This window comes from Poecilia mexicana, unplaced genomic scaffold, assembly GCF_051168715.1.
Source record: "Poecilia mexicana isolate PSO_F unplaced genomic scaffold, ASM5116871v1 scaffold_2, whole genome shotgun sequence".
Classification (NCBI taxonomy): Eukaryota; Metazoa; Chordata; class Actinopteri; order Cyprinodontiformes; family Poeciliidae; genus Poecilia; species Poecilia mexicana.
Genome location: NW_028263371.1, coordinates 30,030,409 through 30,048,056, shown reverse-complemented (window position 1 = coordinate 30,048,056; position 17,648 = coordinate 30,030,409). Strand labels below are relative to the sequence as shown.

Below are 17,648 nucleotides of genomic sequence, written 5' to 3'. Positions count from 1 at the left end.
ATGAGGAACATGCGTTCTGCCTGTATTTCTCTTAAAGGATGTTTAGATGTATCGAGCACTAAAACTGCTTTAAAAAGGAGTGTGGGCAACTAACAATGCCAAGGTTTCATTCATACATATATTATTGTGTGAATATATAAATAGTTTTGGGGATAAACGTTTTGCTTAAGCTTTCTTTATTCTTCTGCAACCCCAACTATGACGGGTGTGAACAAAATTAGCGTAGATGTACGCCTCATCGCCACCAGGTGGCGCCCAGTGTTCACAAATTAGCAGGAAGAGAGCCAAGCATCAGGAAGAACACATTTTTAAGCACTTATATTTTGACACTAATACGTCACCTCAGTATAACGGATGACATAAAGTGCGCGTGTCTCGTGTGGAGCATTTTGGGCCACGTTTTAAAACTTAAATCCACGTACTTTCATTCTTTTACCCTTTTGCTTCCCTTTTTGGAATTTTTGGAGAGCGTACTACCCCTTTCGTCCAGCGGTGGGCGACGGCGAGCGAATATCGGGAAGGAAAGCTGGTGATGTCAGACGTCATTAGCATATTTCTGCGTATATGAGAGGCTTGCGCAAAAGACGCCAGCACTACTGCTGCAACCCGCCGAGTAGAGAAGTCTCATCAGTGAGCCAGCACATCGGTAAGCGCCTCTTCTCGGCTTGTTTCTCACATCTTTGTCCCCCTTATGAGATTCCAGCAGCGTTTGTGGGGAACCAAGCAGTGGGATTAATGTTGGAATTTGATGAAGACGCAGAGGAAGGATTTTTTTTTTTTTTTTTTTTTAGACAATATACAACTGGATTAGGAACGAAACGTATTTAATTGGCTTCACTTGTACATTTTATTTCGGTAAAAATCATTTGGCATGATGTAACATCAAAGCTTAATTCGTGCTTTGTCTTGCGCACTCCCTCTGATTTTCTTTGTTGTTGCTCTGTGTGCGCGTGAGCTGCACGCGCTCAGTCCCGTTATCAACCCGCTGCTTTTATCTTGTGCAGCGGACTATTTCCTGTTTATAAATCCCTTTTCGTCCCTAGCTTTCTCTGTTAAAACCAAGACAGAAAGTGAAGCTGAAGTTTTTTTGTTTCATTTAAGAGGAAGCTGAATGAAAATCTGGGCGGTGGTTCCCTCAGACTGCGACCCCGACGCCAGAAGTACGTGATTGGTGAATTTGCGGATGTTGCACAGCTGCCATCCGCGCTCAAATTGAACACCAAGCTTCTGAATTTAAATTGAATTTTAAATAAAAGGCATACATTCCCTGCTTTTCATTATACTCCCCATCAGCCCCCCCAAAGTCTACGCAGCATGGGAACTCCCATTGTTATGTAAATGCCAGACTAAGACTGGCTTCGGTGTTATTGTGCGTCCCCACCCCCTCTTGGGTGCAACATCCCGGAGCTGTGTGCGCAGGGCAGCGGGGATGCATGCCGATGAAATCGGGCTCTGCTGAGCCGCAGGCGAACAAAAGGAGGCGGTCCATTGCCGTGCACATTACAAGGAGCGAGCTGAGAAAGTGATATTTGTTGGCTGAGATTTTTTTTTTTGAGGCAACGCCCTTTTTTCCCTCCCCCTCTTCCTGATAAAAAAACAAGACCGCATGCTTTAGGCGGATTTTAAAAATGCGTCATTAATATCCAACAAGCTCCTGTTTTCCATCCCTTCAGGTTTCTTGCACGTGCTGTAAATTAACTGAATTTTTTTTTCTTTTTGCTCCTCCTCTTAGACTAACTGCAACAATGAGTGACAAGCCCGACATCTCCGAGGTGACCAGCTTCGACAAGTCCAAGCTGAAGAAGACAGAGACGCAGGAGAAGAACCCCCTGCCTACAAAAGAGAGTAAGCCCTAGCTTTGGACTCTTGATTTCTATGATTTACCGTCAGGAAAGGTTTACTAAATCTCCTTATTTTTCTTTGACAGCCATTGAACAGGAGAAGCAAGCATCATGAAGCCCCTCCCTTCCCGTCATGCACTGTACACCCCCTTCTCCTCCTGCATTGCCTTGTTTTCAGTCACTTCTTTTAGCTGTATAACTCTGTAACCGAAATTATGAATCGACGACTATAACCAAGCTGCACAGCCATGTGGACGGATGATGCCTTTGTCAGTCTCATCCCCCTACCCGGTTCCCACCTTCGTGCTCCGTTCTGTTGGCCTGTAACAGAGGAGGAGGAGGGGGCTCTGATCTGGTCCAAACGCCACCGAGACTGCCGATGCTGACCTGTAGGTTGAGGGACCGTGGGGCGTGGTCTGCGCTCCAGGAAGCTCATCATCGTCGCACCTTCACCACCACCACCTTCACCACCACCCAGCATCCCGTGTGGCTGCTTTTGCGCCAAAGCTGAGGCGTCAGGCTCTTTTTGTCTTTTTCGTCTTCTAATTTTCGGAAATGCACAACTTTGTTTGTACGCTGGCCAAAATGTAAATGCCCAAAAATTGATACTGTCACAACCTTTTTTTTTTTTTTTTTTGTATGTATACACGGATTAAAATAACGGATTCCATCTTGATCTAGGAGAAGCTCAAATGGACCTATCTTGCGGTCCGATTGTAACACACTTGGGCCCTCTTTGTTTTTTTTTTTCTGAGCGATTCAGGGAAGCGCTTGTGTCGCAACCTCCCTGAGTTGTCTCTGTTGAGGAAATTGTTTGGGTAACTGGTTCTGTGTTTGCTTTGAACTGTTAATCAAACTTCTTTTGGAGTTTTGTAAATTTCCCAGCAGTCATGTTACTCTGCCACAAACCATTGCCAGAAAATGGAAAACCGTGAAATGTTGTAATAAAAAGAATTTGTTACTAAAATGAACTCTTGACTGCTCATTCTGGCTACGTCACACACTCGAGTGCTCCCTGCATTGTCAAAATGCTTGCATGACTTTCAAATTTACTGCTGAATGATTTGCTTGAGTAAACATCTGCAAAGCCTGCCTTGTTTCCTGTGATCAAGGAAGTGGACTGCCCCAAACAGTAATGCTAAACCAAAGTTCAATCCTCAAGGGCTAGCATTTTTGCAATTGCAGAGTTATCCCTTCAACACTTGAACCAAATGTCTACAATACCTTGGTTTTGTTGAGGCCTTGCAACAAGCATTCATTTGCTTTTGGTGTTGTGGAAGTAGAGTAGGTCTCAGGAACCTGGCCTTAAACCAACTCTGCATTGAACACCTGTTGGCCTGGTCGTTATATCCTGGCCTGACCCAGAATTGCAGGGTGTCTCCTGCAGGGGATTAACTCTGCCTTTGTCCCAAATTAGCTACTTGCTACAAGGTCTAATGACATTAGCATGGTATTGCTTTAAGACAGTGGTCTCAAACTTTTAGATGTCTCTCTGCTTCAGCACACCTGGCTCCAATATTGGCTCAGTAGTGGAGCTTGATTGCATGCCAGTGTAAGACGAGGGACTCTGGCCTTCGAGGACTGCAGGTTGAGACAGCTGCTTTAAGAGGTACTCGTACATCTGAAGGGAGTTACTGGGTGTTTTAACAGGACTGAGCAAATTGTTTTGTAATGAAACTGCCAATACTATCAAGGATATGTTGGTATTGAAGTCAAAATCTCACAAATGTACATAATAGCTTCAATCCCTTCAACTACATTTGATCTGGGAAAAACCAGCTAGTCAACGAATCTTGGTGTAAGTGGATTACTGTTAAATCAGATGCTCCTAATGAGGCATTAATCTCACTGGGGGAGGGAAGAGCGGCGAGCCGTGCAGGTCAGTGGGGAAGTGGCGAAGGGACGAGGCGGCCCGCTCCACGCTCCCAGATGGGATTAGCACCTCCCCTCTCCTCAGCCTTCCAGAGAAAGTGGATTTCAAAGGGGGGAGCAGCTGATAGGGTGGAGCCGCCGCAGGGAGGTGGTGGTTGGGGGAATGGGGGGTGAGATGTGTCAGCACTGAGCCGATCCCCACGCGTGTCCTGCCTGGTAACCCATAGCAACAGCTGCTGCTGAGTCACCGCCTTGCTGGGGTTGGGCGGTCGGACGCTCGGTCTCCCCAGCAAGCATCAAATCTGTTCAGCTGGTCGCGTTTCGAACACCCGGGAGATTACAAATGTTTTGTCTATATTTAGATGCATTTGTCCATCTGGCCCCTCCAGCATTGTTTCTCCAGTGAAGGCATTTCTTTGTTACTGGCATGATTTATCAACGGTCACTGAGAGGAAGTCTCCCACTAATGCAGCTCCATTACCAGGCAGCTAATGGATGTAGCGTCTTTGTCTTTCAGCTCTTATAAGGCGGAAGCGGACACTGAAAATACTTTCTTTTGACCACAAATGTGTCATTTTGTCCTAAAGAGGGGAACTTTTTTTTCTTCTTTTTGCTGGTTATACTAAAATATTCCAACATCTGCTGGATTGAATCACTTAGAAAGGACATGCTTAGAAATATATTTTCATGTCAATATCTCAAGATACATTATTTATCTCCTTATCCTGAAGTAATGGAGCTATTTATGTTGTTAAATCTAGAAAATATTTCAAAATAAGAGCTCAGAGATGAGACAGTTAACCCCAAAGGAGGCAATTATTTCAAGATTACTAGAAATCTGGATAGCTATTTGGAAAAAAAACAACTTCTTATGTAAAAATATTGGCATAAATTATGTTTTATTCTAAGATAGCTCTATGGAAATACATTTTAAAGCAAGACTGCCTTCTTCTGTCTAAAATATAGAGATTAACAAATCGTTATCTTGAGATGTTTATCTTTGACCTGTAAGGTCAACTTTGAATTGCAACCGCTAAGCTAGCAGCAAGTTTACCTCAGACAAAAAGAAATGTTATATTGAGAAATTAAGATAATAAAACCATAATAAAGGCTATAATATTAGGTATATTAGGTAATGATTTACTTTAACATAATATAAGAAAAATAAATTTCCAAACGTGACCGGTCTAACAAGTGTTGCTACGCCAAATTAGCGAAATACTATCTTGTGAAAATACCTGATAATTCTCTAAGATATGGGGCTTTGTCTTGAGATTAAGTAGTTACGATAAATAAAGGTTCTTTCACTTGAAAATTTGAGAAATTATTGATTTTTTAAAATCTTGAGATAACTTTGTGTAAAAGCCTCTTCTGTGCATGCTTTTACACATATACTGCTATTAAGTTGTACGGGGCTAAAATAGGTAAATCTTGGGGGAAAAAAAGTGTTTTTCAAGATAACAAGACAGGATTAAAAAAGATATTAAAGCTGGAATAAACCATAAAACTCCCGGTCATTTTGACATACTGACATTTGCTTTCCTTAGCTAATGATATAAAATTACTTTGGCCATCTTGAGATAATAAAAAATAGCTCCATGGAGAGGCCTTCATCCTTAAAAACAATCCCCTGACTCTTCCTCTTGTTTTCTCCAGGACTTAGCATTCAGTTTCATTATCCATCCCTCTCTGACAAAGACAAAACGCTGCGTCTGCTGTGGATTTCCATGGCAACCGCCCTGTCGGGAGCTGCGTTTGCTGTCTGACTGCATGCTAACACCTGGGCATTAGCATTAATAATATCCTCGCCTCTCTTTGTCTGCCAGTGTGGCGTACAGAGATGCAAACAGGAAATGGATGTTTGTGCCATTATTTTGACTTCCTGTCTGAAGCATATCTCCTTGTTCTGTCTGTTGTCTATGTTTTTTCTTCTTTCTTTCTTTTCTGTGTCTGTTGCTGTCTTTGGACGTCTAGAGTGACAAAGAGAGAGGCAACTGTGCAGCATTTGTCCGTTCTTCGCCCGGCTGCTGTGTTAGAGGTCAGTAGGCCCAGCTGCTCCCCCACTGCTGCCTCCTCTTCATTTTTAGACGACATATGGTAATGTCGGGTTTAGCCCGAGACGTCTGACCATCATTCGATATGATTCTCGAAGTGGACGGGGACTTCCACTGAAATTGGAGCTGGATGTAATGTTTCAATTAAAAAAACAAAACAAAAAAAAAACGTTAGAAAAACTAACTGTCCACAGTTTTTATTGTCTAAAATAATATTTTATTTAGACCAGCAGTGCTTTGCAATACTATTCCTGGAGTTAAGCACATTTAGTTCGACGTCAATCAAAAACCTCAATTTATTTGTTGCCATTTTCATAGGATAGACCAATACAATCTGATTAGTGTGGCATGTATTTGCTTAAGCTGAGTCAACAAGTTAGCTCCAGCTTTTCAGCAAATGTCTCCATGATCAAACTCAATCATATTGGACGACAAATAACTGTAAACATCAATTTTTAAAATTTTTACCACACATTATTGAGTTAGGTCTGAACTTTCACTAGGTCTTTCTAGCACTTGAATGTGCTTTGTTTTATACTATTCTGGTGTAGCTCTGGTGGTGTGTTTAGGTGAAAGGTGAGCGTTCACCCTGGTTTTAGGTTTTCTTCATGCAACAACACAGCATGATACTGCTGATGTTAAGGATAATCGTCCTCACCTTTGGTGAACTCAAACTTTTGGTTGTTTGTATTGGATTTTATTCAAGAGTACAAGGGGTAGAAGGCATTTTTCTTTCCACTCTAACTTTGAGGAACGACTTTGTGACCAAAATCCACCAAAGTTTCTGGTTGCCGCATGAGAGAATGGTTTCACCGAGAGAATTTATGGATTTCTGAAATCAGCCGTTTACGAAATGTTTCCTGCAACAACAATAAAAAAAAAAAAAAAAAAAAAAAAAACAGGTCTGCTCAACGTTTCGCCACATTTTTTCTTTTTTTTTGTGCAAGGTATTTACAGCAACCTGTCGTTCCGCATCCGGACTTTGCAGGAAAGCAGGAACTGCTCTTTTATTTATTATCTTTATTTTTTTTTTAAACCAGCGCATTCCTGAGCAAAGAGACAAATTGCTCTAACATGAAATAAAGGTGAGAAAAAAAAAACACTCAAAGAAAGCGTTTTTTCTTTTTTATCTGTGAGAAAGCAGACAGGAAGCAGAGAGGCAGAGAGAAATCCCCTCTCTCTGCAGCTTTAAACTGGAGCGCTGACTGCATACAGTTGCATAAATAGCAATTACATCAGATCTTTGTGGGTTTAGTTGAAAGCCTGATGCACAGTTCAACATGAAGCAGCTAAACTGCAGCCTGGTTATCAGGGTGAGAACGAAGCAGGTGTGACCCCCCCAGCCCCCATGTATCAGACTGAGCTGCTCTGCCAGTCTGGCCCCAGGTGGAGCTCTGATCGATGCTGTCTGAACAACATTCCCCTCCTCCATTTGCTTCTAAATGCATTAGCCAACGCAGGAATCGATGCAGCTGCAGAGACAGCAGAGCTCATCATGTGTCAGCCTGACTCACTCTGACTTGTTGAGAGGAAAATATCAACTCTCAGGAGTGACGATGAGCAGAAGGAGACGTTTTTTTTTTTTTTTTTTTCTTTTGCTTCTGGACTGAGCTGTGGGATGTGAAGGCGGGGGTCACATGAGTGCGCGTCACCTGGTTGGACCCGCCGGGTTCAGACTGGCCACCGGAGCTGAGCGACAGGCTCGGCGTTTCCATCTCCACGCCTCTTCCTCCTCCTCCTCCTCCTCCTCCCCCACAGCAGCCGCCGATTGGGGCCTTTCTACAGCTCCTCCGCTGGAGATGCTTTAGACTTTTGCTTTCTGCCTTCACCACACAGCACACAGGACATTTCTGCAAAAAATAAATAAATATATATATATGTACGTATGTATATATATATATATATATATATTATCTGGATGGACAATTTCTTTTGGTGGTTTTATTTTCAAACACTGTCAGTGTTGTGATGTATTTTTTTTGTCACATTTAAATGAGTCTTCTACATCCTTTTAGAGAAATTTGACCCACTGTTCTTTGCAGAATTGCTTTAACTTAGCCATGTTTTGGTGTCGTTTTTAGTCAGCCGATCTCTTTCTCTCTCTCTCTCACCCAGGAAGCCATTTCTGCCCCGTCTTTTTGCAGTCGTTGAATCATTAACTCCGACTCTGTGTGTGGGAAATGGTCATCATCATGCTTCACTGGTTCCCCAAAGCCTCAGGAATGACTTTGTAAACCTTTCCAGAATGACAAATGTCAAACGACTGCTCTTCGAGATCATTTCGCCTACTTCATGTTGTCGGGCAGGTTCTCTTTCAAAACTGATTCTGAAGAGAAACTGAGCCGACCTGTCCGTAAGCTGTTTTTAATCACAAACTGCATTTTCGTTAACCATAAAATTGACATTTTGAAAATGAATTTGCTGAATGGAAACAGGCCAATTTCGAGAGAAAAAAAAATTGCGTTTTTTCGATTAAAAAAATGTGGTTTTGTTGGCCGTACTGTATCGCAAAAGTGCAACGGAAACACTTAAGAGTCACGTGATCAACAACCGGATGTTGCCACTAGCACAAACCAATAGTATGATGACGCTGCATGTTTTTAATGACTCATTGTGTGAACAAACTTATTCACGTGTGATTTTAACCGCGTTTCTTATTCATGGAAACATCGCGATTGCGATTTTTTTTTTTTACGTTAGTGAAATATCGAGAAAGTTTTGCGCATATTTCTAATGGAAACGAAGCTACAGTTAACTTGTGAGCCAACCACCAGGAATTATATAATCAGGTTCATATTTATATTCATTTTTTATGCGCTTTGCTCATTTTAAGAACCCAAGACGTGTTTCAACTCTGCTGCCAAATGTCTCCTTTTCACGAGTTCAGGGTCCAGATCAAAACTGGGAGAAGTCTGCACATTAACAGGCTAACGCGCATTACAGGCCAAGCGTGAATCTTCCTGGCACTCTTCCTGTGTTTGTGAGCCACTTACCAGCAAAAAAATTAACACAAACAACACGGAAAAGCGCATGAGCTTTGTGAAAGTCCAGGCGGACAAAGCAGCTGGACTCCCCGGCTGCAGGAATGTTGATCGTGAGCGTTAATTATCTGAGTAATCCCGGGAGAGAGCTGCTTAATTACTGCCCGTCGGTAATAACAAGCTTTGCCAAGCCGTGACCTCCTTATTCAGGCTTTCCTACTCAGCGACGTGGAGCAGGAAGACACACATTCAGGTACCCACACAGCGTTTAGATGGAGAGATTTCCAGAGGGAGGCGAGGAGAGGAAGAGAGGATTTCCTCAAAAGTCCCCAGGCGTTTTCTGATGTAAGGCTACATTTTTAGCCCTCAGTTTTTTATGGATTACCTTTTACATCTTAAAGTTGGAAGGGACAGCCACAAAAATGTAAAGAAACTCTTTTCACAGTGCTGCATGTTAGCATTGTTATGAAAAGTTGAGTGGAAGGAATAACTGGTGTAAAAAAGTTGTAGAATCCTTGTTTTAAGGATCCTATGTAATATTTTTTCCCTGAAAAACAGATTTTTGACTTTCAATTAACTGTAAATTACAGTTATGAAATTACAGCCTGGAATACATATTGTCACTCCAAAAACACAAAATGTCACCAAGAATTTTTGGTCTTGTTTCTTTGTGCTAATATCTCAGTACTCTTTAAAAAGACAAAACTGACTTACAAGTGAATTTGTAGCAAGATACAGGAACTCGTTTTAAGTCAACAATTCCTTTATATTGATGAAAAAGTAGTAGCTAAATGATGGGAAATGATTTTACTTACAACATGAGAAAAATGTCTTGTTATAATATGGTATAGTACTTTGCTTTTTCTTGGCAAGTCTTGGCAAGCATTTGAATGTTCACACCGGAATAATGTGCCATAATGTGATGGATAATTTGGGGATTTTATAATTAACTACGCCTGATTAATTAACATAATTCTATGCCTTGTTCAAATTAAGGAATTAGAATCTGATTATAAGAACACTGGGCTGAGGTGAAATTAGATTTAAATGGAACATGTTTAGTAGATTTTGTGGTTTGGTGAACTGGATGGATGGATGGATGGATGGATGGATGGATGGATGGATGGATGGATGGATGGATGGATGGATGGATGGATGGATGGATGGATGGATGGATGGATGGATGGATGGATGGATGGATGGATGGATTATTGCAGAATCAGTGATTAATAACTCCGATCTTCCGTGTGGTCTTTGAAATTTGCAGGTGAATCACCTCGGGACACATTTTCATCTCGCAGTGTTGCTGTTTCACAATTGCTGATTGATGATTTGGGTTTGGAAAGGAGCCTGTATCTTTTATTTATTTATTTTTCTTATGCTGTCCTGATTTCAGCTGCACATTCTCGTGGTGTAATTACAGAAAACTGCTGCTGCTGCTGCTGCTGCTGCTGCTTACACATTAAACCAGGAATGAAGTTTGTTTCTCAGTAGAGTTGCCAGTTTATGTCTGCGTTATCAGGGTGGAGTTGCGCTGATAAATTGCTGCCAGCGCCTGCTGCTAGTTTCTAACAGCGCCTCTCTGTTCTCCTCTGTACACGGCCTAAAGGAGCGTTTATTACTGCAAACATAAAAAAAGCACAAATTATTGTCTGTCTGACACCCTGAGGTTAGTGTAACTCATACGCTTAGTGTTACTCTGGGTTAAACTTCCCCCTTTTGTTACATCATATGAAAATGACTCAATCATAGTTTCTCAAAGTGCCATTTCACAACACCTTCTTAGGCTGTTGTTGCTTTAGTGATTCATGCTAAATGCTAAAGGAAATGTGAACAGATCTTCGAAATGTGTTTGTGTGCAAAGATTGTTGGAGTTTGGGACGACAGCTCTCGCTCTCCACTTAACCTCCTGACTCACATTTGTTTAGTATTGTGTTTGTTGGCAAGGTTGGTTGTTTTTATGGCAATGAGTCACCCAAGGACAAGGGTAGCCGGACAAGATCATCAGAAACAACTATGTGGCATAAAGCAGGGCAACGAGCGACATGAGGAGCAATTCTCCTCATGTCATCGCCTGAAGCTTTTAGCGACGGTTTCTCTACGAAGTTCAATGAAAATATGACAAAGTTGTTTACAAAGATTATCCTCTTGTTCATCAAAACTCAATTCACACCTTAGTCCTAACTCTGACCCCTGACCCAAAAACAGGGTTTCCCCTCGTGGGGACCAGGCTCCGGTCCCCACAACATAGTATATGTCAGGAAAATCGTCCCCACAAGGTATTACAAACAAACGCGCGCACACACACACACACACACACACACAGACCTGATTTTTTTTCTCCCTGAAGACTCATATGCACATTCTTACAGCAGCCAAAAGATTTTAATAGTGTGACTTTTTTTCTTACTTGTAGGGGAATGTTTTACCTCATCATATATTATATATGTGAAGCTTTTTTTAATCACATCAAGATGGTAAAATGTGTGCAATGAAATACAGCCTTTGCCTAGACAGTGTGCTGCCTGATTGAGGGGGCGCAGAGCTTTGCATTGACAGTTGCAGACGTCGAATGAGACGGGTTTATTTTTGTGACGTAAAAGCAGATTTGCTCTGGGTTAAGCATCAAGGACAACCCAGACAACAGGAACCTCCATTCACCAGTTCCTCTGGCATTCGTGGAGTTTTGTTGTGTCTCGATGAGCTCAGCACAGATTATACAACTACTAAATATGTCTTTTTTTTTGTTTGTTTTGGAGAAGAAGTTGAAAAAGTGACTTCCATGCCCTGAGGAATCTCCAAAGAGCTTTTGAATTATTCAAACCTTCATTGGGTAACCTTTGACCTTTCTGTGCTTCCCAATAGAAATCAACATAACCATGAGATTCATTACCCTTATATGGGTTCAGAAAATTAATCTAGATTTTAAAAGTTGACTCCCATCAGCTTCGACAGCGGCTAAGTTTGAAGCCTGCCTTCTCCGGCCTCCTGAATGCCCCAGCAGGCCTTTTCAGCGCCGAGCATGTGGCTCATGAAAAGGCCTTTTGTGTTCTCGGTCGCCTCAAAAGGAGAAGGACTTCACTTCCCCTCACTTAATACTGCAGCCGCTGTTTTTGGAGGCAAGCGATCCGAGTCGGGGTTTGCTCTAAACAACAAACAACACCTGTTAATTTAGACATCGACAAGAAGTCGCACTAAAAATGGTTTTCAGAGCTGGCAACGAATGGGGAAGTTTAGACGTGATTTGACAACAAGCGCTAACAGGCCGTCCGAACAGCAATGAAACATGGCAGGGACGATGCTCAGGCTGTTTAAACAGCAAACGCCTCTTGGTTTTATGGGCTACGGCCTAGAGAGCGTTAATGCTCCCTCGTTAGGGGCCTGTGGTGAACATAAATGTCAGAGGGGAAGCTGATGTGGTGTGTTGAGCTTCAGTTTCTGTTTGCCGGAGCTTGTTGCATGTCTCAGGCCAACTGTTTACTGCTTCATCATTGTAAAAAATAACTGCCGCAGACACGTTGTCCTTTGTCCTGAATCATACATAACCCCAGACTGAGTCTCTGATAGTGTGTGAGCAATACAGGTCAACTCCCAATCAATAAAGATAAGAAGACCTGATTTTCTTCAAGCCAACAAACAGGATGAGTATTCATACTCCGAGACCTATTTTATGCTTTTTCATGTTCTCACCTCAACCTCATTGTATATTATAGGTTTTTTTTTTTTTAGCTCATACTCAATGATGTTGGATGGAGAACTAGCAACAGATCCTCGGTTGGATTTAGGTTTGGATTATGACTAGGTTTGATTTAGGTGAATGGTTTCCAACTCCAGTTGTCAAGAGATGCCTTTACCAACACACCTCAACCAAATGGCTGAATTACCACCTCCAACATGTCATCAAGTTCTGATGAGGCCTGGTAATCAGCAATTTGTTAGATTCGGTTGGTATACCTAAAAGATGCAGTACAGGATCTGGGTTTCCATTATGAATGTGCGCAAGACCTTGTCGATATTCCACTAATGTCGGAAAAACACAACTTTGAAATCACGCTGTTTCCATTAGGTAAGAATCACACATGAATACGTTTTTTTCCCGTGATGTCAGTACATGCAGTACCATCGTCTTCCATGTTGCTTAAAGTCAAATCATAATATAAGGAGAACTTTACAGTAGAACAGAAGGTTTCAACTCTGGTTCACATACCAATTCAGAAGGTGGCTGTAACGCACACTAAAAGCTGTTTGCCAACCATCAGTAAAATCAAAGAAGAAGGTCTCAAAGACTAAGGTTGGACACCCTTTGACTAACCATTCCTTTGCTACTTTTGTTTGTTTTCGTCCATTTATAGAGAGAACTGCTGCCTCTCTCCATTGTCTCTTCAGTAGAACTAGATTCTTACTGCACGATGTTGGCATCATCATGTTTCATAGTGGAAATATTGTGTTTGGGGTGTGATTTTTCTGCCATATCTAGCAAGTTTTCACCTTCTTCCATGCTCTAGCTGTGGGAGACGATGACTTTTGAAGGCAATTGGCAATTGGTTGCCCTTGGTTTTGTCCTGGGATGGCCTTTTTCATACAGCCTCAGTACATTTCAAAGAAGCGGCTGCGGTTAAGTTTGAAGGGTATAAATACTGAAAAGTCTCACTTGTGGAGCCTGAGACTGATCATGAAGTTGTAGTGAAGCTGGGTTTGAAAGGTTTTCTGCTGCCTTGAGCACACCAGGAAGCGAAGGAGGTGATTGCTCTTCCTGTTTTCGGGTGCGAGTCTTTGCCTCAGCTGCACTCCCCTTTGCCAAGTGAGTATCAAAGGTGAGAGCGCTTTGTTCTGAGCTCCGGGTTAATGAATTATGGAAGTTTGAGGGCGGCAGGCCTGCTTGGTGTAGCCGCGACTTCCTGTGAAAATAAGCAATCCGCAACGGGGGGAGATGGGGGGTTCTGTGCAGAAGTTACACATGATAGCAATCACAGAATGTAAAGAGGATCCATGATTTTATGATGCGGCTTCAGTTATACTTCCTGCAATATCATTACTTCCCCACTTTGCAACACTGAGCATTTGTGAAAAGAATGCCAGATGCCCCTCCAGAGAGCCAGCTGGCCGCTGTGTCTTTTTGTCCCTTGAGGCCCCCCACTTCTCGCATAAAAGCTATGGTCAGACGTGTGCCTACATTCTCTCCCACCCCTCTCGACAATCCTCTGCCGTCTCAAGTTGGACTGGACCCTTGCCCAGATGAGTACCGACTTGCCCTCTTTGTCTGCCGATCTGGCACACGAGTGGCTCTGGCAGCTTCGGCCAGTGGGCCCAGCTCCAGGCGGCACCCACGCCCCCATTGTTCCCTCTTGCCCTCCGTTGCCCCCTAAAAGAAATCTCCCCGCGTTTACGAGTCGGCACGCCGCCAAGCCGGGCACGACCACAATCACAGCGTCGGTGCTGCGCTGTAACTGCCTCGTTTGGCCCAGCTGTGCGTTGCCGTTTGTATCGAATGGCGGCTGAATTAAGAAACGAATCCACAGCGGGCAGCAGCGTCAAACACAAGCTTTGATTCCTTGAGGATTTTTTTTTCAATTATCTATTTAAATTTAAGCCTTGGACCCACAGTGATATTTGAATAAATGACATTTAGGAAGGCATGGTCTCTTCTTTTAGAAAATGTCAGGGAGTTTCTTTCCAAAACCCGAGATTAATGTGTGACTTGGATTTGGAGTTTTCTTGCCAACTCCAAAATAAAAATCCAATATGGCCGCCTAACTTTTGTTTTTATATCATTTTTTTTTTTACTTTTGACAATATTATCTAATTAACTTGTCATACATCAAAACACAACCTCCATGAGTGAACATAATGCTACATTGTTTAAAGTACAAAATGTTATTAGCTCTTAGCTTTTACAGCTAACCTGCTAGTTTGCTCACTGAGCAAATTGACAGACAAATCCTGGCGGTTTTCTAATTTTGGAACTTGTTGTTCAACTTGAGTGAGTTTTAACGTCTGACAGATCTTTTTAGATTGTAAAAGTTGTTCTATCTTGCTGATAATTAGATAATAATTAGATAATGTTCTGTCTTCTATCTTGCAGACAATTCTGCTAGATAACTTGAACACCACTAAACTTCACCAAAGTTTGGACATAAACCGCCGTATCTGATCCCCCCACAATGTTTAAAAAAGAGAGTTTCACATCCGACCTTTTAACTTTTTAAATGTACGAATTATGAAACCAAAACCACACAAAAGACAAATAGTCGTGCTTAGCCACAAGCCACATTTAATGATTAATCATTACATGTCAGCAGGAGAGCAAAAAGAACAGTGAAATACTGGAGAGATTTAGCTTTTATTAATATGTGGGTCTGTGTGTAATAAAAACGGAGAGGTCAAACACTCCAATAAAGAAGCGGACAAACAGATACAAGGCTGATCTTCTGAAAGAGCCCTCATCGGAATGTAAATGTTTGGATTGGCCCAGAAAAGCTGGAGTCAGAGTCCATCTGTTACGCCGTCGATTAGCGTAGCGACCAGGCCTGGACAGCGCTACAGCTAGGCTGGAAACATGATTATAAACGACTGTTTCTCCAGTGGGTCCTGTTTAAGAAGGAGGCAAGATCCTTTGGGATTCGGCCGATTTCCTTCAGAATTTCATTGGAATGAAGCAAACAAGTGAGGTTTAGCTAGGAGGAGTGTGTGTTTGACACGAAAGCTCCTGCCAAACCGAGTGAATCCCACTCAGTCCTGACCAAGTTTTCGTTTTATTAAGCTGGACTTTTCCTCCAATCCCGAGAGTCGATGGAAAGTTTCAAACAAAGCAGGCATAGATCGACATAAGAAACACAGGAGGGGACATTTTAGTGGGACAAGTGGATGTGAAAGACTCCTCTTCTTTCTCCGCCTTCGTTGATCCCTCCCCCAACCCGTCAGAGGTCAGAGTGAGGTTATTTCCCAGAAACAGGCCCTCCTTTTCCAAAACAAGTTCTCACAAAAAAGAAAGAAAGAAAGAAAGAAACACAAAAGTATCCATAGTCCCAAGAGCTAAAAAAAAAAAAACCCTCAGCTGATAGATGGGATTCCTGATGCTGCAGAAAGTCTAAAGCGTGTGTTTTCACCGTTGCACCGTCTTTTGTTGCCTTCTGGGAGTGACTCACACTGCCGTTCTGCCGTCATTGTGCGGCACGCTAATGGGGCTGCAACTAAATCCTCGGAAAGTGGCAAAAACAAGTGGACAGGGATTAGATTTAATGAGCCAGAGCGTTACTGTTACCGGTGAAACAGGTTTCTACGTTGCAGCAGAAAGAACAGGAAGCCATCGAGAAATCACTCCTCACTCTGTACTCGCTGGCCATTTTATTAGGTACATCGTACCAACTTGGATGCGTCAGAATCAACTTTCATCTTCTCAGTGCAAGACAAAAGTTTGTTGATGGAAGCATCTTTGGAAATCGAACCCACATTTGTTCAACGGATCTGACTTTTGTGCGGTCGGTTCTTGATAAATGTTGTTCAGACTCAAAATAAGAAATGGTTTAAATTCTGCCAGTTTGAACTTTTGAGCAGCAATTTTCAAATTTTGCAACCAACTCTCAGCTGGATCTTGGCCTGGACTTTGACTATGCCATTATGACTAATGAGTATAGTTTTCTTTTGTGTCCTCTAAGGCCTTCATGCAGGATTAACCCACATTTAGCTTCACAAGTGTAAATACTGAAGCTATAAAAACTGATTTCTCCTTTTGAATCTTCTGCCCAGCCCTTTTAGGTTATGATTCCAACACTTTATAAAAAGGTGACTGTATCATATTAAAACAGTCCTGAAGTACATCAGAAGCTAACTGTGTTCCGTTAGGTGCCGTCCATGTTTACATGTCCATGTTGTAAAAACCTGCCTCGTATTACATGCTGTGTTTTGGCATCTGATAGCCCTTAGAAAGCGTCCAGGATCTGCTGCATTTCTCCCAGCAAATTGCCCGGATTGTGTTTCATTGCTCCGCCAGAACCCGAGCCAGCAGGCCCTCCGCTCGTTGCTGAGACACTTTTTGTTTTCTCGTCCCAATGCCTCGTGGACACATTTTATATCACAGCTACATTCTTGTAATTAAGAATGCAGCAGTAGGAGAACTGAAGCATTTCTAGCCTTTCTCTCTAACAAATAAACTACTGTGAAAATGTGTTTTACCACTTACAAATTTATTCTGTTATTTGATGTTTTTACTTGTTCCAGATCATCACAAATTTTAATGTCAGGCAAAAGTAATCTGATCTTGTTTGCGAATGCCTGATGTCAGCTGTTGCCACCGACGGAGCGGCAACCAGTTATTATGATTGGGGGGATTTAATTTTAACATTTTCTGTCAATAAATGAAATTTATTTTAAAACTGTGCTTTTCCATTTACTCAGGTTATCGTCATGAGGAGCTGGACATTAAGGTTGCTATAGTTAACTAGAACAAACAAAATAACAAAAACTGAAATCAAGAAATTGTTTTTAACTGAAATGATTAAAAACGGTAATAATGGGGAACTATGTTGTGCATTTATAAAACTAACTAAGACATATTGAAATTATAGATATAACACCCTCAGATTTTGTTTATGATTCTGTTTATTACATTTCAAATTGGTGTGAAATTATTATTTTTTCCTCACATGAGCAGTTTATGTCAACAATAATTTAATACATTTTTGAAAACTGTGTCTTCTGTTGGGGATTCATTACCTAATTGATGTACGCATAATTAATTAACCAAAGCATGAAAAAACTACTTCTAAAACTAATAAAAACTAAGCTCAAACTCAACTAATAATTACTATTAAAAGCCAGCAAACACACTCTAAAAACAAATGAAAACAGACTGAACTAGACAAAAAAATCTCGGCGACATGATGAAAAGCCCAAATGTAATC

General features: G+C 41.9%; 1 protein-coding gene across 1 annotated transcript; it reads left to right on the top strand.

Annotated features, from left to right (window-relative positions):
* The first annotated feature begins 488 nt into the window (after window positions 1-488).
* LOC106924958 (thymosin beta-12) lies at window positions 489-2,812 on the top strand. Its single transcript, XM_014998937.2, has 3 exons — window positions 489-646; window positions 1,733-1,845; window positions 1,928-2,812. The coding sequence occupies exons 2-3, from the start codon at window positions 1,746-1,748 to the stop codon at window positions 1,954-1,956; spliced, it is 129 nt and encodes a 42-aa protein (XP_014854423.1). The 5' UTR covers window positions 489-646; window positions 1,733-1,745; the 3' UTR covers window positions 1,957-2,812.
* Window positions 2,813-17,648: the final 14,836 nt, after the last annotated feature.

Coding starts and splice junctions, on each gene's coding strand:
- LOC106924958 (XM_014998937.2), top strand. CDS start 1,746: ATGAGTGACAAGCCCGACATCTCCGAGGTGACCAGCTTCGACAAGTCC. Junction 1,846..1,927: donor CCCCCTGCCTACAAAAGAGA/GTAAGCCCTAGC, acceptor TTTCTTTGACAG/CCATTGAACAGGAGAAGCAA.